The sequence below is a fragment of the Quercus lobata genome, chromosome 8 (genome assembly GCF_001633185.2).
Source record: "Quercus lobata isolate SW786 chromosome 8, ValleyOak3.0 Primary Assembly, whole genome shotgun sequence".
In the NCBI taxonomy this organism is placed as follows: Eukaryota; Viridiplantae; Streptophyta; class Magnoliopsida; order Fagales; family Fagaceae; genus Quercus; species Quercus lobata.
This window is the reverse complement of record NC_044911.1, coordinates 49,072,484-49,097,037: the sequence shown is the minus strand read 5'-3', so window position 1 is coordinate 49,097,037 and position 24,554 is coordinate 49,072,484. Positions and strand designations below refer to the sequence as shown.

General features: G+C 41.6%; 1 protein-coding gene across 3 annotated transcripts; it reads right to left on the bottom strand.

Annotated features, from left to right (window-relative positions):
• Nucleotides 1–18,111: 18,111 nt before the first annotated feature.
• On the bottom strand, nucleotides 18,112–24,233 carry LOC115955190 (AT-hook motif nuclear-localized protein 9). Of its 3 annotated transcripts, none has more exons than XM_031073249.1 (6): nucleotides 23,358–24,233; nucleotides 22,300–22,966; nucleotides 20,766–20,833; nucleotides 20,233–20,364; nucleotides 19,416–19,577; nucleotides 18,112–18,575 (listed from the first exon to the last, which is right to left on the bottom strand). In XM_031073249.1, the coding sequence occupies exons 2-6, from the start codon at nucleotides 22,730–22,732 to the stop codon at nucleotides 18,345–18,347; spliced, it is 1,026 nt and encodes a 341-aa protein (XP_030929109.1). In that variant the 5' UTR covers nucleotides 22,733–22,966; nucleotides 23,358–24,233; the 3' UTR covers nucleotides 18,112–18,344. The 3 variants fall into 3 exon arrangements, with proteins under 3 accessions (XP_030929109.1, XP_030929110.1, XP_030929111.1); XM_031073250.1 differs by having other exon boundaries at nucleotides 23,992–24,233; XM_031073251.1 differs by having other exon boundaries at nucleotides 23,996–24,233.
• Nucleotides 24,234–24,554: the final 321 nt, after the last annotated feature.

The following is a 24,554-nucleotide window of genomic DNA, read 5'->3' as shown; positions in this document are numbered from 1 at the left end:
ATGAGAGTTTTAGAGACGAGAGAGAGAGCTGGAGATTAGAGACAGAAAAAAAAAAAAAAAAAAAAAAAAAAAAAAAAAAATTCTGGCATGAGGGGAGAGAAGAAGAAAATGAAAAAAAAAATAATAATAATAAACGGTTCCCAAACGGTGTTAGTGACTACGGACCAAATTGGTCATTTTCTAAAACCTTTGGATGCATTTGATAATACCCCAAACCTCAAGTAGGTTTTTGGAATTTACCCTAAATACAAATATGACCTACCTTACAAAAGTTGAAGATAAGACAAACCTATGGCCTTAAACCAAGGCCAACTGGTACATCCACTAGCTGTTGTAGATGAGATCCAGAGTTGAAAACTTGAAGTCTTTGTCAAGCAAGAAAATACGTGCAGAAAAATATTGTACAGAAGACAAAGGCTACCAACCCAAAGAAATTTGTACAAAATCCACCGTCAGTTTTGCTCCTTTTTTTTTGGCGAGGTATAAACAATTTTTGCAATTTTTTTCATAATTTAAAAAAAAAAAATTATAATACGCTAATCTTAGATATCTCCTTATGAAAATGTTGTAAATTCACTAAATAGTAATAATAGTCCTTTCACTTTTCTTATTAATTTACAATTAATATCATTTTTATTACCATCACAATTTGGTAGAATAGAAGATCATGGCAAATTCATAGGGATATGTGAGTTCTATCAGAACTTCCCCTTTTCTATAACTAAGAATATATAACGTATTTCTAAGGAAGGGGAAGAAATAGAAGGTTTCGACCCATCTCCATCCGAAAGAGTTTTTATTTTGTATCACGATGATATACAAAATCCCACAGTTCCCACTCACGTCCTATGAAGAACAGGCAGAGGAAAAAAAAAAACTATATATAAAGATGGAAATGACAAGTAAAACCCATCTAGGAAGTTCTTATAAGTCCTCTTTCTCTTTGTTACCGATGAGATTCATGGCTGAAGTTGAACTTTTATCATATTCAAAGTATTAAAGTTGCTCTAAAAGTTTAGGCACACTTTGGGTTGTTGAACTTGTCCTTTCACCGGCCTAACTCCTAAGAGTTGACCAATTCAGGTTTCAAGAAACATATATATGTGAATTGTGAAGCAATCACATTAATAAATGTGTTTCTGTTACAAAGGATAAAGTTTAGGTTTAATGTTTAGTTGCACTGAATTTGATGGGATGATGACACATGTCCATTTTTGGTCATATGTCATCATGTCAATTGATCTAGTGCACTAGACCTAACCCAAGTCCTAGTACAAAATTCATTTTCTTGGCATTTAATAGGGTTGACTCTCTAACATGAGAGTTTGAACAAATTCCTATTCTGATTTGGTTTAGGTTTCCTTAGGCCAAAAATAAAGATTTTTTCTTGATGTGGATGAAATCATGAAAATGAGTCTTCTTGGTATGGAAGTAAAAAAATGTTCCTTATTGAAGAAATAATTGAGTATTCCCTATCCATCAAGGAATATAATTGGACTTTATAAATAGGTATTGTTGCTAAGAGTTTTTTCGAAGTGTAGTTTGAGTGTATCTATTTTTGTGTGAGAGCAATTGGGTGTATTGACATTTTGGAATTGTGATTATGTGTTAGTTTGTGTGTGTATGTGAATTTGTAAATTTGGTTTGTGAGATTTCATTGAAATGATTATAATTCATATAGTTGAGTGAATTTTGTTTAACCCTGCTATTTAGGATTGTTGTTGGGTATACATTATACATGTGTGAGTGAAGTTTTACATTAAATAATAATGACAAAAATAAAGTTAACATATAACATGTAAGGACACGATTTGCAACGAACCTTAACAGTGTTGGGTTCGTACGTAAAAAGGCCCAGACAATATGATTTGTAGAGCGTGGGTGTAAAGAACTAGGTTAACTGTGGTATCTTAAAAAGGTTCACTCTCACGTATATTGTAGGTCAAAAGCTGGTACAACGATCGTTTTCTCTAATGATCAATACAATTCTTTTTCTCTACTTTTGCTCTCTTCCTTTTTGTCTGTGTTTTTCTCTCCTTTCTTTTTCTGTTCAGATCCCTCTTCTTCATGCTCTTCTTTTAGTTTATATACCCCCCTTTGTGTTCCATCCTCACCGCACACGTGTAGGTTGGGTTCGGAGGATTTCTTTCTGTCCCATCTAGCACCTCCTGGAACTTCCTATGGGCAGCTGTAAGGTTGCTTCCTTACTGTTCAAGTATCACCTCCACATTAATGCGGTCAGAGAGTTGGTTGAGAGGTCATTAATGCGGAGGCAGCTGTAGTTATAGATATTTGTTTGCCTTATCTTTTTCATCCTTGGTCGGTTATTCTATCTTTTACGGTGACCTAATTTTGAGGTCTGGTTGCAATAAGACCACGTCCTGATCGTCCTCGGACGGATACAGAACCCTACCCTTGTGATGTTGACTACCATCCCCTTCAGTAACTACCTTATGACCTGACTTGACCTCCTCGAACGGATATGCATCCTCAGATGGGCCACGGGCCCAACATTCCTGAATCAATCCTGAACTTTATGGGCCTATTGATCGAACGGTCCCCACAATAGCCCCTCAAAATCCTACTTTTCGACTCCTCGGGAGAGAAGGTGGATTTTGACGTCATAAGCCTGTACCTGTGCGCGTTTTGGGGCATGCCCCTGACGCTTCAGCATCCCGATTTTGGCAGCATTAAATTTTGACAACTCCATTGTCTCCCACGTTCGACGGTGAGATCTAAATCAAATGGCAGATGGCTTCCCTTGTTTTGTGAGCGGGAATTTCACCGCTCACAACCCTCACATGACTATAAAGGCGCTCCCTAATTAAACCTGTACTTTGCCTTCGATGATTACATGGTTCCAGAGCTCATACATTGAACCTGCCTTCTTCTAGTCTTCGTTATTCTCCTGGCGACTACAAATAATCGTACGTTGTCCGAGGCCCTTCCTTTGAACCTGTAAGTCCTCTTGAAGTTTTTACCACTTTCGTTTCAAGCCCAAAAGTCTTTTCTACTAAGTTTTTTAGAAAAATGGGGAAACAGAAGAATCCATTTCGATGTCTCGTTGAATCTGAGGAGGGTATTAGAAACTTTCGCTCTAAGTACAAGATCCCCCCAACGGTAGGGATGAGGTACGCAGCCCAAGGGGAGTGGGTTGATGCCAGGAAAATTGGGGAAGTAGTTATCCCCATGATCACCTTTATTGAGGGCGGGATGACTATCCCCATGGGTAGTATCACTAGGAGTTACCTCAACTTCTTTAGGCTATCCCCCACCCAGTGTGCTCCCAATATGTTTAGGGTTTTGGGAAGCATAGACGCTCTGAATAAGAGAATGGACCTAAAGCTAACCCACCATAACGTGAATTAGGTGTACAACTTTCATCACCTAGCTGACCAGGGCTATTATCTCAAGTCGAGATATCTTGAAGTAAGGCTAATTCAGTGCCTTCCCACTTCAAATAAGAACCTAAAGGAGGATTTCCTTATTTTCTCTGGGGAATGACACGATGGTTTACCTTGTCCGACAGTAGAGGGAACACCAGGTGGGCGCGAAGTTATAGATCTATACTATTTAGTTCGTGAACACATTTCATTTATTTTTATTATTTTTGTATCCAACAACTTTAACTTTAGAATCAACGGTTTTGCAGATAGGCGCTATACGAAGCCCAATCTCAGATTAGTCAATAAAGCGAGCCTAGACAGTTTATTGAAAGCTGAAATATATGTGAACGAGGCTGATGGTCAGCTCCGGGCAGCACATTTAATTCTTGGCTATACCCCCATTTCTTTTGCCTTTCAGGCGCCGAAGTGCGTGATTAGAGCACGTGATCCTCTGCTTCACCGTATCAGTGTTGCCTACGAAGGATTTATCGTTCCAGAAGGTATTCCGCTTCCCTAGTACACACCTCGCACAGAGCCCCTTTTCGTAGCCAGCGTCTCGGCAGGACCTTCTTCATCCTTACCTTCCCTCAAGAAAAAGGGAACAAAAAGGGGAAGGAAAAAGGGAAAAGGCGAGGAAACCGTTGTAACAGTATCTGAATCCTCGGACGATTTCGGGATTTTTGATCAGCCCACAAGCCCCGAGGAAGATCCTGACGAGATGGGGATACAAAGGAAACCCCAGAAAAGCTTGCTGGAGCTGATGGAAGGTCAGCCGGGAAAGTCTGCACCTGCCAAAACAATACCATCCCAGGCTTCATCTCTTCCAGCCAGGTCTCCTCCTCCAGCTCCTCGCCACCCTCCTCATTCATCTCCACAACCAGCGCTTCCCAGCGCTGCTGAGCAGAAAAAGCGCAGGGAACAGAAGGGCAAGGAGGTGGCGGATACGAGTAAGTCTCGTCCCACTCGAGAGGAGGATGACCAACGAGCTGCAAAGCAGCAGAAAACTAAGCACCCAGCCACGCGGGGCCAAGAGAAATCTGATCCCCCACATCCTGAGCCACAAGCATGGTTGCCAGTACCTATGCACGGTGGGGAGCCCCTGCGAGACGATGCCTTTATAAGGGATTTTAACGGCGGTATTGGGTGTCACGTAGCCTCAGCCATAGAGGAAGCCTTATTGCTCCCAAAAGATATGGCCGAGATAAAGAATATGAGGAAGAATGAACTCATCCTCGACAACAAACGATATTTGGGCATGGTGAGAAGCTGTCTTTTACCCTGTTTCATTCTATGACTGTTACTCACTAATACGCACTTTTCATTGACTATAATGTTAACTCCCCCCCTTTTTTCTTTTCTTTCTTTTTTACAGATCATCCAAAATATTTTCAAGCTAGATGAGATGCTCAATGCTTGCTCCGATCAACTAGATGGCGAAAGGAAAAGAAGGGTAATGGCTGTACAGACCTTGTCCAAATCTGAACAGGATTTGGCCGACGCAAGGAAAAAACTACAGGTCGAAAAGGAAGTTCGCAAGAGCGCTGAATTGGCATCAGAAGGCTACCAGAAGCAGGCCGAGGAACAAGCAAGGCTTCTGCGTGAGATGAATGCCGAGCTTAAGAAGACTCAGAAGTAAGCTCTTGTTCTTAAGAAGCACCTAAAGGAAACTCAGAAGCTAAGGGAGCAAGCTGAAAAGCTCAGAGAGCAAGCCGAGAAAGCGAAGATCAACGCCGAACAGACAATGAACGAAGCCGAGCAGAGAGGCTACGAAGTTGGTATAACTGAAACTGAGAAGGCTTTGAGAGCCAAGGTTCCGGAGGTATGCCGCATCTACTGCGCAAGAACTTGGAGTGAGGCTCTTAACCGTGCTGGGGTTGAAGCCTCATCTGAGCTACGTAGGCCAGAGAACGTATATTACCCCGAGGCGATACGCCCCTCAGCTCCTCAACCTTATCAGGCCGATGCTCCTTCTCCAGTTATTAACCTTAACGAGGAGGCCTTGCCTCGCAATTCTCCTCTTCGCGGCCAACCGGTACCAACTAAAGAGGGACTAGCCCCTCCAGGAGCTTCCCCAGACAAGACCACCACCGCTTCGGAGGCAAAGACGGCCTCCCAGGGTTTTCAACTGGAATTGGACTCCACCGTCCTACCAACTGGGGGCATTACCAAAGCCAAAGATGGAATCGCAACTTCGGAGGCAGACCTACCCGCTAGCCAGACCCCACAGATCCAGTTGAAATTAAAAAAGTAGAACCTGTTTTGTAACTTTAAATAGACACTTAATAGAGGACTTTTTTGCTCATTTTCTTGTCGCTCTGGCGGTTCCATGTTATCTTTGCACTCATTCACCTTGTCGTTGTAATTTTGTATGGGTTCATTTCAACCACCTTTTTCATTGTACGTCAATCTTGCGTCCAAAGCTCGCTCTCCGACTCCTCAATGAATGTTATAGGGCATTATTTCCGTTAAGTTTATGATTAGAAGATTTATCACAACTCTGTTACCATTCAATAATTTGATACACAACATAGAAGGTTAATTTCTACCGAGTTTGCGGTCCGAGGACCTGGCATAACTTGGCTTCTGTTTAACAATTCAATATAAATCATAGGATGTTAATTTCCACTAAGATTGCGATCCGAGGACCTGGCATAACTTAGTTTCTGTTTAACAATTCAATATAAATCATAGGATGTTAATTTCCACTAAGATTGTGATCCGAGGACCTGGCATAACTTAGTTTCTGTTTAACAATTCAATATAAATCATAGGATGTTAATTTCCACTAAGTTTGCGATCCGAGGACCTGGCATAACTTAGTTTCTGTGGACCTGGCATAACTTAGTTTCTGTTTAACAATTCAATATAAATCATAAGATGTTAATTTCCACTAAGATTGCGATCCAAGGACCTGGCATAACTTCAATGGAAATTAACATCCTATGATTTATATTGAATTGTTAAACAGAAGCCAAGTTATGCCAGGTCCTCGGACCGCAAACTCGGTAGAAATTAACCTTCTATGTTGTGTATCAAATTATTGAATGGTAACAGAGTTGTGATAAATCTTCTAATCATAAACTTAACGGAAATAATGCCCTATAACATTCATTGAGGAGTCGGAGAGCGAGCTTTGGACGCAAGATTGACGTACAATGAAAAAGGTGGTTGAAATGAACCCATACAAAATTACAACGACAAGGTGAATGAGTGCAAAGATAACATGGAACCGCCAGAGCGACAAGAAAATGAGCAAAAAAGTCCTCTATTAAGTGTCTATTTAAAGTTACAAAACAGGTTCTACTTTTTTAATTTCAACTGGATCTGTGGGGTCTGGCTAGCGGGTAGGTCTGCCTCCGAAGTTGCGATTCCATCTTTGGCTTTGGTAATGCCCCCAGTTGGTAGGACGGTGGAGTCCAATTCCAGTTGAAAACCCTGGGAGGCCGTCTTTGCCTCCGAAGCGGTGGTGGTCTTGTCTGGGGAAGCTCCTGGAGGGGCTAGTCCCTCTTTAGTTGGTACCGGTTGGCCGCGAAGAGGAGAATTGCGAGGCAAGGCCTCCTCGTTAAGGTTAATAACTGGAGAAGGAGCATCGGCCTGATAAGGTTGAGGAGCTGAGGGGCGTATCGCCTCGGGGTAATATACGTTCTCTGGCCTACGTAGCTCAGATGAGGCTTCAACCCCAGCACGGTTAAGAGCCTCACTCCAAGTTCTTGCGCAGTAGATGCGGCATACCTCCGGAACCTTGGCTCTCAAAGCCTTCTCAGTTTCAGTTATACCAACTTCGTAGCCTCTCTGCTCGGCTTCGTTCATTGTCTGTTCGGCGTTGATCTTCGCTTTCTCGGCTTGCTCTCTGAGCTTTTCAGCTTGCTCCCTTAGCTTCTGAGTTTCCTTTAGGTGCTTCTTAAGAACAAGAGCTTACTTCTGAGTCTTCTTAAGCTCGGCATTCATCTCACGCAGAAGCCTTGCTTGTTCCTCGGCCTGCTTCTGGTAGCCTTCTGATGCCAATTCAGCGCTCTTGCGAACTTCCTTTTCGACCTGTAGTTTTTTCCTTGCGTCGGCCAAATCCTGTTCAGATTTGGACAAGGTCTGTACAGCCATTACCCTTCTTTTCCTTTCGCCATCTAGTTGATCGGAGCAAGCATTGAGCATCTCATCTAGCTTGAAAATATTTGGATGATCTGTAAAAAAGAAAGAAAAGAAAAAAGGGGGGGAGTTAACATTATAGTCAATGAAAAGTGCGTATTAGTGAGTAACAGTCATAGAATGAAACAGGGTAAAAGACAGCTTCTCACCATGCCCAAATATCGTTTGTTGTCGAGGATGAGTTCATTCTTCCTCATATTCTTATCCAAGGACCTGGCATAACTTAATTTCTGTTTAACAATTCAATATAAATCATAGGATGTTAATTTCCACTAAGTTTGCGATCCGAGGACCTGGCATAACTTAGTTTCTGTTTAACAATTCAATATAAATCATAGGATGTTAATTTCCACTAAGATTGCGATCCGAGGACCTGGCATAACTTAGTTTCTGTTTAACAATTCAATATAAATCATAGGATGTTAATTTCCACTAAGTTTACGATCCGAGGACCTGGCATAACTTAGTTTCTGTTTAACAATTCAATATAAATCATAGGATGTTAATTTCCACTAAGTTTGCGATCCGAGGACCTAGCATAACTTAGTTTCTGTTTAACATTTCAATATAAATCATAGGATGCAGGAGTACAGGATGTATGATTGACGTAAGTTAAAAGAAAATATTTGAATTGAAACACTTTTATTAATAATAATACCTCTTGAGATTATTTACATTCCAAGGATGGAGTACAGATTTTTCATCTAGGTCCTCTAGATAGTAGGCTCCTATTCCTGCCATAAAAGTGATCCGATATGGCCCCTCCCAATTAGGTCCCAGTTTTCCCCAATTTGGATTCTTAGTGGCCCCCAGGACTTTCCTCAGCACCAGATCTCCTATGGCTAACGGCCTCATCCTCACATTGTTATCGTAGCCCTGCTTGAGTTTATGCTGGTAGTAAGCTAGTTGAACCATCGCGCTCTCCCTTCGTTCTTCAATTAGGTCTAAACTTTTTTCCAACATCGCATCATTATTACCCAAAGAGAATGTACTGATCCTTAACGTTGGGAATCCAGTTTCCAGGGGAATGACGGCCTCGGCCCCATAGATCATGGAGAAAAGAGTTTCCCCTGTCGAACGTCGGGGTGTTGTCCGATACGTCCAAAGCACATGTGGCAGTTCTTCCACCCATTTTCCTTTCGCGTCATCCAGTCTCTTCTTAAGCCCATTGACTATTATCTTGTTAATAGCTTCAGCCTGCCCATTGCCTTGTGGATAAGCTGGAGTGGAATATCTGTTTCTTATTCCCAGTTCTGAACAATATTCCCTAAAGGCATTGCTATCGAATTGGAGTCCGTTATCCGAGACAAGAGTTCGGGGAATTCCAAATCGTGTAACAATGTTCCTCCAGACAAACGTCTTCACATCTACGTCCCTGATGTTCGCCAAGGGCTCAGCTTCAACTCATTTAGTGAAGTAGTCTGTGCCGACCAGCAGGTACTTCTTGTTTCCTATGGCTTTAGGAAAAGGGCCGACAATATCCAGCCCCCATTGCGCAAAAGGCCAAGGGCTTGAGAGAGGGTTAAGAACTCCTCCCGGTTGGTGGATATTCGGAGCATATCTCTGACACTGATCGCATTTCTTGACGTACTCCTGCGCTTCTCTCCGCATATTTGGCCACCAATAACCTTGCGTGAGGGCTCGGCATGATAGAGACCTTCCTCCTGTATGGCTTCCACAAATGCCCTCATGCAATTCTTGCAGGATTGATTCTGCTGTCTCAGGAGGCACACAGAGCAAGTATGGCCCAGAGAAGGACCGTCTGTATAACTTTTTATTCTCGGATAACCAGTACCGAGGAGCTCTCCTTCGTATCTTCTCAGCCTCCACCTTATCTTCAGGCAATATGTCACTTTTGAGAAATTTTAATATGGGATCCATCCAGCTTGGCGACAAACTAACTTGATGGATTTGGCAAACCTCCTTTTCTGGTGAAGTGGGAGTACACAAGTCTTCGACGATAATCACCCGAGGGAAATTTCGTACTGAGGAGATGGCAAGGGTCGCCAAGGAATCAGCATGGGTATTTTCACCTCGTGGAATATGCAATACGTCGAAAGACTCGAACTCCGTTCGCATACGCCTAACCCGGTCCAGATACCCTTGCATCCTTGGGTCTCTGGCCTCCAACTCTCCGGTCACCTGGCCGACTACCAACCTCGAGTCTGAGAATAGTTTCACTGCCTTTCCACCCATTTTATGGACCATGCTCATTCCCATTATCAAAGTTTCGTATTCTGATTCGTTATTAGTAGCCGAGAACCCTAGTCTTAGTGACTTCTTGATGATGACCTCTTCGGGGGATATCAACACCAATCCCAATCCAGCTCCCCGTTGGTTCGCGGCCCCATCCACGTACACTTTCCATATAAACTCTCCTTGTGCGGATATCAGGCCAACCGATTTTTCATCCATGTGATCTTGATTCCTACTAATTTCCTCAGGGCACTCAGCGAATTCAGCCACCAGATTGGCGAGGACTTGACCTTTTACAGAGGTGCGGAGCATGTATTTGATGTCAAAAGCACCCAGAATCGTGCCCCACTTGGCAATTCTTCCGGTGTAGTCAGCACTTCTGAGTATGGACTTAAGAGGCAGTTGGGTCAAAGTAACCACAGTGTGAGCTTGAAAATAGTGCGGAAGTTTACGTGTTGCATGGACCACCGCCAGTATGGCCTTTTCTAATGACAAATATCTCACCTCGGCCTCATGGAGGGATTTACTTACATAATAAACTGGCCTTTGGACGCCATTGTCTTCTCGTATCAAGACGAAACTAACTGCATGAGGGGCTATTGCCAAATAGGCATACAACACCTCATCCACCTCAGGGCTAGACATGATAGGCGGCCTGGACAAGTAATCTTTCAACTGCTGGAACGCTTCAGCACACTCCACGGTCCATTCGAATCCTTGCCACTTATGTAACAGGCGGAAAAAAGGACGACAGCTCTCAGCCGACCTGGAGATGAACCGGTTCAACGCAGCAGTCATCCCAGTCAGTTTCTGCACTTCTTTTGGATTCCGAGGTGCTTGCAAATTGTTAATAGCCCTAATCTGGTCTGGATTCACCTCAATTCCTCTATGGGTCACCATGTACCCCAAGAACTTCCCAAAACCTACACCAAAGGAGCACTTCGAAGCATTCAAGCGCAACTTATGTTCTCTCAGTATCCCGAAGATACTAGTGAGGTCCTCCACATGTTCGGACACTACTTTACTTTTTACAACCATATCATCGATATAAACTTCAATATTTCTGCCCAGTTGTGGCTCAAACATTTTAGCCATCATGCGTTGGTAGGTAGATCCAACGTTTTTCAAACCGAAGGGCATCACCTTGTAATGGTAGTTCCCAATCGGGGTCACGAATGCAGTCTTTTCTTGATCATCGGCGGCCAGCGGTATTTGATGATACCCTTGGAAGGCATCCAAGAAACTCATCCTAGGGTGACCCACGGTCGCATTCACCAACTGGTCAATCTTCGGCATAGGAAATGGATCCTTGGGGCAGGCCTTATTAAGATCCGTGAAGTCCACGCACACTCGCCATTTTCCAGTCTTCTTTTTTACTACCACCGTATTGGCCAACCATTGAGGGTAAAACACTTCCTTGATAGCCCCAGCCTGTTTGAGCTTGGCAACTTCGCTTCTAACTGCCTCGGCATGCTCCTTCGATGGTCGCTGAGGAGGTTGCCTCCTGGGGACAACGGCAGGGTTCAACGCAGCAGTCATCCCAGTCAGTTTCTGCACTTCTTTTGGATTCCGAGGTGCTTGCAAATTGTTAATAGCCCTAATCTGGTCTGGATTCACCTCAATTCCTCTATGGGTCACCATGTACCCCAAGAACTTCCCAAAACCTACACCAAAGGAGCACTTCGAAGCATTCAAGCGCAACTTATGTTCTCTCAGTATCCCGAAGATACTAGTGAGGTCCTCCACATGTTCGGACACTACTTTACTTTTTACAACCATATCATCGATATAAACTTCAATATTTCTGCCCAGTTGTAGCTCAAACATTTTCGTCATCATGCGTTGGTAGGTAGATCCAGCGTTTTTCAAACCGAAGGGCATCACCTTTTAATGGTAGTTCCCAATCGGGGTCACAAATGCAGTCTTTTCTTGATCGTCGTCGGCCAGCGGTATTTGATGATACCCTTGGAAGGCATCCAAGAAACTCATCCTAGGGTTACCCACGGTCGCATCCACCAACTGGTCGATCTTCGGCATAGGAAATGGATCCTTGGGGCAGGCCTTATTAAGATCCGTGAAGTCCACGCACACCCGCCATTTTCCAGTCTTCTTTTTTACTACCACCGTATTGGCCAACCATTGAGGGTAAAACACTTCCTTGATAGCCCAGCCTGTTTGAGCTTGGCAACTTCGCTTCTAACTGCCTCGGCATGCTCCTTCGATGGTCGCCGAGGAGGTTGCCTCCTGGGGACAACGGCAAGGTTCACGTTGAGTCGGTGACAAATGAAATTCGGGTCCATCCCTGGGGCTTCGTACGGATCCCATGCAAAAACATCCACATTGGCTCGGAGGAACTCCAACAAATTCACTTTCTCTTGCAAAGGCAACTTGGACCCAACCCGGAAGAATTTTTCTGGATCATCAGCAACAACTGCCTTTTCCAGATCTTCACACTCTACCCCATTGGTTGGCACGTCTAAGCCTGATACTGGGGACTTTAATTGCTATAACTCATTATCGGCGGTAGCCGAGGTTTCCGCTTCCGGCCGATGCTGTATAGCCGCTACTAGGCATTGCCGAGCAGCCGCCTGACTCCCTACTATCTCCAGCACTTGGTCTCCGGATGGGTACTTCACCTTCTAATGTAGGGAGGACGAAACCGCTTTAAGGGTGTGAAGCCAAGGTCTGCCCACAATAGCCGTGTACGGAGAAAAAACATCTACGACAATAAAATCCACCTCCACCACATCCGTGCCTGACTGCACAGGCAGCCTGATTAGCCCCATGGGAGTGACCAACCTTCCCTCAAAACTCACTAGAAGGGAAGTATAGGTTATTAAGTCCTCTGGTTTCAAACCTAGCCCCTTGTACAAATCTGGATACATCACATCCACAGCGCTTCCCTGATCAACCATCACTCTTCAGACATTGTACCCGCTAATCCTCAATGTTACCACCAAAACATCCTCATGGGGCTGTATGGTCCCAATCAGATCCTCATCTAAAAAACCCAAAATCAAGGGGACACGCCTCTTGGCCCTCTTCAATGCCTGAGAATGATCCTCGGTCGGGGATCGGGACACCGACAACACTCTCGAGGGGCAAGATCCAGTCTTTCCCGGGGCCGCAAAGATAACGTTAATCGTACCTAGGGGGAGCCTTGATGAAGCATCCCCACGCAACTCGGAACTTGCTTGGCTCGCCCTTCCGCTGGAATGGTGCAAGAGTTGCTTTAATTTCCCTTCACGGAACAACTGTTCCAAGTGGTCCCATAAATTCCTGCAGTTGTCTGTCGTGTGCCCATGATCCTGATGGTAATGGCAATACAAACTCGGGTTGCATTTTCTAGGTTCTCCCGCCATTTTGTTCGACCATTTGAAGAATGGCTCGTTCTTTATCTTCTCCAAAACCTGTTGAACAGGCTCCCGAAATACTGCATTAACAACCTGGGCGTCCGCCGAGCTCGACTGCCCAACAAAGTCCCTCCTTGGTCTGCTGTTATTATAACGATCCGACCTGAAATCCCTCCTCTCCTGAGGGATCATCTTGGCCTTTCCTTTCCCCTGGAGTTGATCTTCCTCTACCCTTCTGTACTTATCTATTCTGTCCATCAGCTGGCGCACACTAGTGACAGGCTTACCCGTCAAGGATTTCCTCAAGTCGTGATCAGTTGGGAGACCAGCTTTGAAAGTGGTTATAGCCACGGGATCATTCTTTCCCTCTATTTTGTTAAACATTTCCCAGTACCTATCCGAATAACTCTTGAGAGTCTCGCCCTCTCGCATAGACAAAGTCAACAAGGATCCCAAAGGCCAAGGAGTCCGGCTGCATGTAATAAAGCGAGCACCAAAAGCCCGAGTCAGCGTTTTGAAAGATCCAACAGAATTGGCCCTTAAGCCATTGAACCACCTCATCGCCGTTGGACCTAAACTTGATGGAAAAATCTTGCACATCAAAGCATCATCCCTAGAGTGAATAGCCATCTTCTGGCTGTAATAGCTTACATGTTCCACCGGATCTGAATGGCCATCATACAGAGAGAACGTAGGTTGATGAAACCGCCGAGGATGGGTAGCATCGTCTATGTTTCTCGTAAAGGGTGACTTGGAAATTTGACTCAGGGCTTTGTTCATGGCATCGTTTCCCAAACCCCTGCTAGTTGGACTTCTACGCCTACGTCGATGGCGATGCTCCTCTTCATAGGAGAAAGTCTCGCTTTGCGGAGTTCTCGACCTCCGCCTGTAACTAGTTCCATCCGACTCCCCAGATGATGGTTCAGAGCAAGGTGGGGAACGTTCCCGCCGTGCATGGCGCAACTCTCTCTTCAAGTCTGCAATCTCGCGTTGCAGATTCCCATCATGCTTCGCGTGGGAGATGTGACTCTTCCCCCGTGAGTGGCTCCTGGTGGTATGAGTTGTACGTACACTCCCCTCCCGGACTTCTCTGTTCGGGACTCCTTCGAGGACCACCATGCTGAGAGCCCCTTGACTTTGCCTGATGCAGGTTGACATCATCGTGATGCGGTCCCACTGCGGGGTGGGGTGGTTCCATTCCTTCCATCAGAAACGTTGTACCGGAAGTTCTATAAGCTAACACAAGTTCTTCCCACAGACGGCGCCAATTGTAAGGACTCGATTTGCAACGAACCTTAACAGTGTTGGGTTCGTACGTAAAAATGTCCAGACAATATGATTTGTAGAGCGTGGGTGTAAAGAACTAGGTTAACTGTGATATCTTAAAAAGGTTCACTCTCACGTATATTGAAGGTCAAAAGCTGGTACAACGATCGTTTTCTCTAATGATCAATACAATTCTTTTTCTCTACTTTTGCTCTCTTCCTTTTTGTCTGTGTTTTTCTCTCCTTTCTTTTTCTGTTCCGATCCCTCTTCTTCATGCTCTTCTTTTAGTTTATATATCCCCATTTGTGTTCCATCCTCACCGCACATGTGTAGGTTGGGTTCGAAAGATTTCTTTCTGTCCCATCTAGCACCTCCTGGAACTTCCCATGGGCAGCTGTAAGGCTGCTTCCTTACTGTTCAAGTATTACCTCCACATTAATGCGGCCAGAGAGTTGGTTGAGAGGTCATTAATGCGGAGGCAGCTGTAGTTATAGATATTTGTTTGCCTTATCTCTTTCATCCTTGGTCGGTTATTCTATCTTTTACGGTGACCTAATTCTGAGGTCTGGTTGCAATAAGACCACGTCCTGATCGTCCTCGGACGCATACTGCCGAGGAGTATGGTGTCCTTGGACGGATACAGAACCCTACCCTTGTGATGTTGACTACCATCCCCTTCAGTAACTACCTTATGACCTGACTTGGCCTCCTCGGACAGATATGCATCCTCGGATGGGCCATGAGCCCAACATTCCTAAATCAATCCTAAACTTTATGGGCCTATTGATCGAACGGTCCCCACATAACATAACATGGCTCACTCACAAAAATTGTTTTGACTCAAGGCTATTGTTTGATTCGTGTTTGGTGGATAGGGGAAGTCAAAGTGTGATTATGTTAAGGTAATATGGGCATAACTCAAGACTCAAAAGCAAATATTATCTAGGGATAATTACAGTAAACCCACCTGAGGTAAGGCCCGTTTGCGCTTTGCCTACTCGTAGTTTAAAACTTTACACTTTGCCCACCTGAACTTCAATCCGTTACCCACCTCACCCCCAGTCGTTAGAAAAACACATTTTTAGGGAAAAACAAACATAACAAAAATCAAAAAGTTAGGGTTTTGATTGCTTAAAGAACTTCTATAAGAACAAAATGGAGGTATAGCACACAAATCCCACTCTGATCTTGGCTTCTCTCCCCACTGTGGCCGGGATTCAAAGTGGGTTTGAAGTTGAAATTGGGGCTGGGTTTGCTATTGTGGTTGGGTTTCATTTGAGCTGCCTCAAATGAAACTCCATGGCTGACCCTTAAAGCTTGTTTCCCTTAATCATCGACGCCACCTCAGTGCAGCTCAAATGAAACTCCATGGCTGACCCTTAAAGCTTGTTTCCCTTAATCATCGACGCCACCTCAGTGGTGAGCTCCTCCTCACCGAAAAACCTTACCAAGCCCTCACCAATCCCGAGCTCTCACTCCAATCTCTAAAGCTTTCCCAGGCCGAGCCTCCATTGGACCTCCATGGCCGACCCTTCAAGCTCCCACAATAAATCTCACCGAGCCCTCTCTCTCACTCTAAACTCAGGGCAATCCTAGCTTTTTGATGGGTTGGAAACTCAAGGACTCCACCACCACCGGCGTTCTTCCTAGTGATTCAGAACCCCCACAAAACCCAGAAAGTAAGATAAAGAAGAAGAAGAATAAGAATAAGCAAAGGAACAAGGACAAAGCCGAAGAACTTGAAGCTAATAATCTCAAGCGAAAGCATGAAGAAATCAAGGCCAAAGAGAAGAAGAGTAAGAATAAGAAACCGAAAGAGGATGACAAGGAAAGCAAAACCCACCAAGGAAAAGAAGAGGATGAAACTGTGAAAGATGGTCTGGTTGTGGTGAGCTGGCATAATGTGAAATTGGGTAAGTATGCTCCTTTGAAGTCCTTCGTCGAGTTGGGTCTGCCCCAAGAGGTTTTGGAGTGCTGCAAGAACTTCCGGAGCCCCTCTTCCATTCAATCCCATGCCTAGCCTTTCTTATTGGACACTCGTGACTTTATATCGGCATCCAAGTCATCCTTGCTCCATGTACTTTGTTCTTATAGAAGTTCTTAAGAATCAAAATCCTAGCTTTTTTATTTTTGTTATGTTTGTTTTTCTCTAAAAATGTGTTTTTCTAACGGCTAGGGGTGAGGTGGGTAACGGATTGAAGTTCAGGTGGACAAAGTGTAAAGTTTTAAACCACGAGTAGGCAAAGCGCAAACGGGCCTTAACTCTAATATAATGGATGACAGTAACATAAATTGAGAATAAACTAAACTATTAGAGACTTAAGTTTTAATTGCAATATGCTGTTAACCCCTTTTATTCATGTGTTGTCAATACTTTAATGGATTTTGGGGCAGTTGCCTCATTGGACTCTTAACTCCCTTTCTTTAATGGATTCTGTTAACAAATGCCTCTAGGGTATATGTTAACAGACTATTTTAAGAAAATTTTGATACTTTTTTCATGGGAAATATAAAAGTCTATAATAAAGTCAGTTGTTATTTTCTTTTCCCATGAAAAGTTTTTTAAAATATTTCCTAAACCATATCCTTAGGACATCCATTAACTTTTCCCTTCTTTGATTGCTTGATTGTCTCTAACTTTTGATCAGCTAATGTTTGAGTTCATATTTCTCATTCCACATGTTGCTTGGTGATTGTCACATCTCATACTTTATAGTTTTCTTGTTAAGAGCTCTGGTCACATATGCACTATATAATGAAATGATTAATCAAGTTATAACTAGTGTATTGTAATAACATTGCATTTCATGTTTGTGGTTCAAATCTCACTTCCCATTCCCATGATCTATCTATCAAACAAAGAAAGTTATAATTAGAAATGTTCATAATAATTTATATGACTCAATTTGAACCTAATAGATATCTTAAAAGTCGAACTCCATCGCCCACCCGCATAATAAATTTATCCAATTCCATCCACATAAGCAGCAGACACAAACCTTTTTCAAGCATTTAGATAATTGGGTTTTGAACTATCATGGGAAGGGTGCAAGTGCAAGATTTGATGTACTCATCAAGCTGTGATAGTTAAGATTCTAAAGTCTTCATCATGCATGACTATTATTTTGGTACTTCCGATCATTGAAATTTTGAACAGTGTGACGCCAGTTGTTATTTCTTAGCACCTGTAGTGGCTTCTTTTAGTGTTTTGAGGCATTTTATGATGATCACTAGTATAAGAACACCCATGTGGCAAAGGAACTAACATGGGAATGATTCCAACACATTTAGTAATAAAATTTCTTAAAATAATGCATTTTTGGAAAAGAAAATCATTGAGTAATGCAGTCTTGAGACTTTCGGAAACTAATACAATTTGTGCAAATCATGATCTTATCCCCGTTTTCCTCACATTTTTTATTGAAAATAGAATTTTAAATTTCAATCAGCGGTTTATGAAGATCGGAAAAGATACCAATAGCAATTACATGAAAGAAAGTGTCATACACACATCCAAATGACACTTTCCATTGTAGCTTCTGAAAAACACCAGAGTCCAGACATCACATAACAGCCTCTAGCATTGTCTTCATCTTACTCCCATATCATATTGGGACTATACAGCATTAAAAATGCACCCTTTTCCAAAAAACTGCTTAAGATTATTTCACAATGACCGATGCTCATAAAAGAATGAGATTTCCAATCAAAATTTAATTTGTTGGAACTGAAAAGACTGGCTTATAAAAAAAAAATACTGAAAAGACTGGTACAATAGGATGTCGATTAGTAGAAATCATGAACATCAAATTCAAACTAAATTTCCATAAGGCTACAAAAATATGAGTACAACCCCATCGTCTATGATGGGTAAATGAAGTGAGTTGTCAAAGCCAAGATCAACTGGCTTTCTGTCATTGGTACATCAAGAGAATTAGATTCAAGTGGCCATGAAGGTGAAATTTATATACAACGCTCGTTCATCTATTGATAAAAATTGTCACCCCCGCATCAAATCAATGTCAACATGAGCATTACGCATATCCATTGCCCGTGATGCTGGCCAAACACCCATTGAAGAGATTGGACTGAGATTTTGAGTTGGTGGAATGCTAGTTTGTGCATCTGGATTGTCAACTGTCTGATGCTCTGAGTCTATGGCACCTTCTGAAGCCTCCTTTTTCTTGTTTTTTGTCTTTGAACCACCCCATATGAAGCTCCCCACAATCACCTGGAGTCATCCATCATACATTTGAGCCTCAGAAAAAGAAACTTGAATAATGTATAACCTACAGATGGCTACATGGCAGGATGGGGCCAGATTATGGGTGCCCCATCCCCACTCCATTCCCTCTTTGGGGCTGGGAAAACCCGTCTGGGGCAATTGCAAGGCAAGTTCGGTCAGGGTGGCAATGAGAGAGATGAGTATTTTGGGAAGGTAATATGATATTTATAAAAATAAATAATTAATTGATTAATTATACGTAGACATGATGTGAGGGAGAGAGAAAGAGAGAAGTGATTTAGCGGATAATAGTAGGATATGTACAATAAAAATAAATAAATTGTTTATACATAAAGTAAATACATACATACATACATACATATATATATATATATATATCTACAAGGTGGGACAGTGCAGGGCAGGTGAGGTCGAGCAGGGTGGTATCATTTTTGACATCCCTACATATAACCCCATCATATTTTCTTTCCCCTTTTGATAATGAACCCCATCATATTGGCTCGTGGAAGAAAATCACATACTTAACATCAATGTTTGAAGCATAATTTGTCATATTTTTAGCTTATTGTAACAGTTTGTTATTCAATTTTATCTTCAGATTTCCTTATTTTTTCGTGGTAAAGTTACTAAATCTATGTTGAGGGATTAGAAAAGATCGGAGTTAATTCTGAATTTGGTATTCCTAGATAGACAAAGTTCTCAGGGAGCTGACCCCAGTCCCAGTGGTAGAATCACTATACTGAAGAATCAATTAGCAGGTAGAAGAAAAGAGAACTTTAAACGGGGAATAAAGAATGGTGCAAAAGACAGCAATCAAGAAAATACCTGAACTGGACTTGCCGCAATGAGCATTCCTCCAACTCCTCCACCAATGACACGACCGTCAGGACTGGCAAGGGAGACACTTAGACCACCAGTTCGATTGCGGGAGCCACTACTTTCTGTGAGCAAGTAAGAGCCAGACAAACATAATATCTCGAAACGGCCCTACAGAAGTGCAATGCACCAAAAACTTTTCTTATCAGAGATACAAGACACAAATAATAAAAAAGTTTTTATAATTTTAAAAATAAAAAAAATAAAAACACTTAGAAGTAGGGTAAAGAAAATAGAACATAACACTACTTAAATGGTTGTAGAGACTAGAGAGGTTGAGAACTGAAAAGAAAACAGAGGCTAATCTGCAAAGCAAATACATGTAAAAGCATGCGTACGTGTGAGCACACCCAGTGCAGATGTCTACACATTAAAGGGATTTCGGAATCAAAATTACCTAAAATGAACAGATGAAGGTTGAATTAAAATATATTTTCCCACAAAAATTAACTTTCAAGCTCCACTCCATGATGACTGAGATGAACAGATCATACACACCAGTCATTGCCTTAGTCATTACTCAAGCCTCAATTGAGACATCATACTTTAGAAACTAGCAACTGAAGTTCGAGCAATTTCATTTAGATCATATTCCAGGCATAAACCTCGTAAACTTAAGCATTGTTCCCACTATCACACTAAATCTTAAACTGAGATGATTTGTCTTAGAGAAGCTCTACAAAGGATCAGCATCAGTCTCCATCATTATCAAAAACATGCCCAGAACCGACAATATGTCTCTAAAATGATAAGAAAGTGCTCAAACCTCGTATGTGACAGTGCCACCAGACGTTGAAGGCTGACGAAGAGTCACGGTGGAGACAGCACCATTGGCTGACAGGATGCATATAGCTCTTGGCCCCTGCTGCGAAAATGACATTATTTTTGTTGCAATGTCCTACAGCAAAAGATAAGCAAACTTTAATAAATAACATAAGATGTCCAAAAATATTGTACTGCCTTAAAAAGACTGCAGAAATTTGGGATCAATGAACTGAAAAACATATTAGCTTCTAGTAAATTTGAAAGCAGACAAGAACAATATCAACTTTCTTTGTTAATTCCTTATTAATAATTTTTTTTGTTAATTCAAGAAAGAGCCGTGCATTGATTCTAGGTATCAAAAGCATAGTTTACACTTTACATTGATTTTAATTCTAGAGAAACAGCTTTGGGGCTAATATGGTAGTACAAAACTTAAAGAAGAAATTGTTTTCTTTCCTTTATTATTGAAAAACCTGAAAGTAAAGACTTGAGACAGTGCGACACAATTATTAATTGATTAGAGCAATCACATACTTCTCCTACTGCAATGGTGATGATATGTGGAGTAAAACCCATCCCAGCCGAACCAGACAGCCATTCACCTATCAAAACAGTCAACCATTTGCAATTCACATACTAGGAAGCCAGTGCAAGAAAGGAAAATACGTGTAAACAATAAATATCAAATGAATATTCTCAAGCGCACTCCACAAAGAAAAATATATGCTGTTAACAGACAGAATTAAATTATTAGAAAAAGATAAAAGGCAGAGGCACAGAGCTACAATATTATATTGTAGTCATTTCAAACTTATCACGCATAAATTTAGTACCCAATGAAAAAGAGTCTCAGAGTAGGAATTAGATAGACACAGCAGGGGGGAAAAAAATTTATTGATACATCTATGCTCAATTTTGTCAAGATATTATTCTTTGCCATCACTTCATGTTATGTCCTTCAGCTTCTTTAAAAGGTAAGGATTTCTGATCAGGACACAAATCTGGAAGCTTTAAGCTGTTGTTAATGCTCTAGATGCTCAGTGGAGTTCCATCAATTTTAATAATTCCCCTGAGATTCTGACCATGTTAAGCTGCAAATGGCTTGTAAAAATAACTGTTATACCCTTGCTTATCGAATAGCAGGCCTGCTACTTATTTTAAAACCAACTATGTCTGTATTACATCGCAACATCATGCTCAGAGGTATTTACTTCTTACTTTTTTTAAGTTTAAAAGTTGTTTATACCAATATTTCAAGTCCAACACAAAATCAAACATAAGTTGCCAGGAAAGATGCAGATTGATAATGGTTTTAATAATCATCCAATATAAACACATTTTAACAATGTTGGTTCCATGGAACTCCTGAGAAGTTGTTAATTCATTGTCTCTTTAAATTTTTAATTGTTGCATATAGGTGATGTGTCATTATTATTATTCCCAATGCCCAAGACTGTTCTTTGTTGCAACAATACTATGTTTAGTCATGGAGGCTATATTTTGATGATGTCAACAGCAAAATATAACCCTTTTCATTCTAATTCATTCTCTTTTCATCCCTTTTTTTTTGGTTGGTAAGCTTACACATGCACCCAATAGGCTTTTTTTTTTTTTTTTTTTGGGGGGGAGGAGGCGTGCCATTTGAGCTAGTGCTCATTGGCATTCTCTTTCATCCTTTTTTTAATCTGATCTAAGGTTGAGATTTCATATATTTAAAAAAATTCAAAGTATGTAACTCCAAGATTCAAGAGGAAAAAAAAGAATATGATTGGATTTCCTGGATATTATTTAGGTCCACTAAATGTCAAAGTAGGTAAATGGTTGCATCCTTAGTCCAATAAACTCCAAATTGTGATGTGTACAACAAGGCTGTGGGAAGGACAGCAGATCTACAATTAATTATGTGAGTTTGAGGTATAGGCAGGTACAAACCGGTTCTACATGTAGAATAACCAATTTTTCAGATGAGTAGCATACAAGAATTATAAAATGAAATAAAATATCAACAAAAATGCAGTGTAGTGTTTAGGTGAATCATAGTCAGCATGAACAGAACACAGAAACTTACCAAGAGATGCTAACTGTTGCTTCCTGCCAGTCCCCGGTGGCCGCCCTCTACCTCGCTTTTGGGCAGATGTTGTTGTATTCGTCCCTCCATGAGTAGCTGGCGAGGGAGACAATGCCAATGACACAGTCCCATCAGGTCCATATTTCCGAGGTCTTCCCCTTTTCCTCTTGAGAGGCTCAGTCTGCGGCACCACAGATGGTGCACCCACATTGACACTATGAGGTGAAATTGAAGCTGAAGGCTCTCCTGGTAACGTTGATCCCATGGTACTCCCTCCTAAATTCGACTGAAATTGTACATTTGGACTAGACATGGGGCGAATGCCCGGTGATCCATGTAGCCCAGACTGTGTTCCAGGACCAGAACCAGCCATTCCTCTTGACATATAATAAGAGGTCGAACCGGACAACGACATAGTGTCCCTCCGATCCATGCATTTACTTCAAATACTTATACTCAAAAATCTTTTACAAGCAGCCTTGACCCCAAATAATGATTCGCAGCGTAAAATTTCAAACCTCCTCTCTATTCTAAAGTTAAATATAAAGCCAAATTCCACACACAATGTGTACCCAGAACAAAGTGAAACAACTCTATGAGACCCAAGTTGTGATCAATGAACAGGAGGCCAGTTGTTTTCGAATTTGAGAATAAACAAGGAAATGCCCTGGGAAAGCAATTTCAAGTTTCAAGCTTTTTCAAAACGGAAAGTAATTCTGACATAGTTCTCATTCCAAACAACCAAATCTACAGCAAGAAAGCTCCAAGCAGATGCATTGTCTCAAAAATACAACCAAACTAAGAGATGAAACGAAAACAGAGACAAACACACACACACTATTCAAAGCACCAACAGCATAGGTACAAGGAAACAAAATATGAACAGCGGAAGAAAGAAAAAGGATAAATAAAAGAATAAATTACTAAAAGAGAAACAAAACCCACAAAGGAAAAACACAGATTTAAAGAAACTAAAACATAGGAAAGAGCACAAAGCGGTGAAAAGCTAGTCTTAAGTCAAATAGAAGACAAAAATGGAAGCTACTTTTACAGCTTACCAAACCTAGCTAGAAGGCTTCATGTTGAAGATAGAAGACTGAAACAGGTCCATTCTCACCAACCCATTGGTAAAAACTTAAACACCAAGCATCTTCTAAGCCAAAAACCAAACTAACAAACCCTTAAACACCTAGCTCAGCTCTCAAACTCTCAAACCCAACACCCACCAAAAAATAATAATTTTTTTTTTCTTTTCAAAAAGGATAAACAAAAAGTCGGTTCAAGTCAATGGCATTAATGAGCTGAAGCCCCAGGTTTTGGATAACGCCACAAAATGTGAAAATGTAAAAAGAGACAACAACATGTAGTAAATCTTTGGTTAAAGTTCGAACAGGTTTCCAAACACACACTACTCTCTCTCTCTCTCTCTCTCTCTCTCTCTAAAGCTTAGAACTTGGAGGAAGAATGTATGAGGAAATTGAAGGCAAGAAATAAAGAAAGAGAGTTTTTTGAGAGGTGGGTTTTCGAGAGTGACAAAGGAGGAAACTAAAGGTCGAACAGTTTCTGCAAAATGATTTTAAGACACACTGAGAGAGTCTGAGTCTGAGGCCAAGACTTGTGCTGAAAAGTATTTGCTACGGCTAAGAATACTGCTACAATATCTACAAACAATATAAGAAAAGATATACTTACTTACTGCTAAGACAGCTATAACAAAGAAAGCACAAGTCCTTATCGGATTGCATATAGAAATGAATGCAAGTTTTTTTTTTTTGGTTTGGGCTAGGGTAGAGCTCTCTCTGTATGTTTCTCTCTCTTTAAAAAGCTGTTTATCTTTACTTCTCTTCTCTCTATCTAAGACTATAAAAAGCTCTCTTTTTCTCTCTCTTCTTTTCTACTTGTGTTTTGTGTGGGCGATGATGCTTTGCTTTTACTGGGGCTGCTTCAGAGAAAGAGAGAGAGAGATAGACACAGAATCAGAAGCAAACAAAAACTTCAACAGCAAAAGGGGTTCTTCTTTGGATAATGCTATTATTATTTCTTTTCTTTTTATTTTGTTTTTCACTCAACTTTTGGAAAACCAAAAAAGAAAAAATAGAAATAGTGTGTGGCTGCTTAGCTGGGTTACTCTCTATCAGACCCACACCTAAGGCGCGTGTCAGACATTTCTTTCCTTTTTATTTTATTTTACAATAATGAATTTATTAACTCAATTAGTTAAGTCTCTTTTTATTGAATAAATTATTTAGTATTCA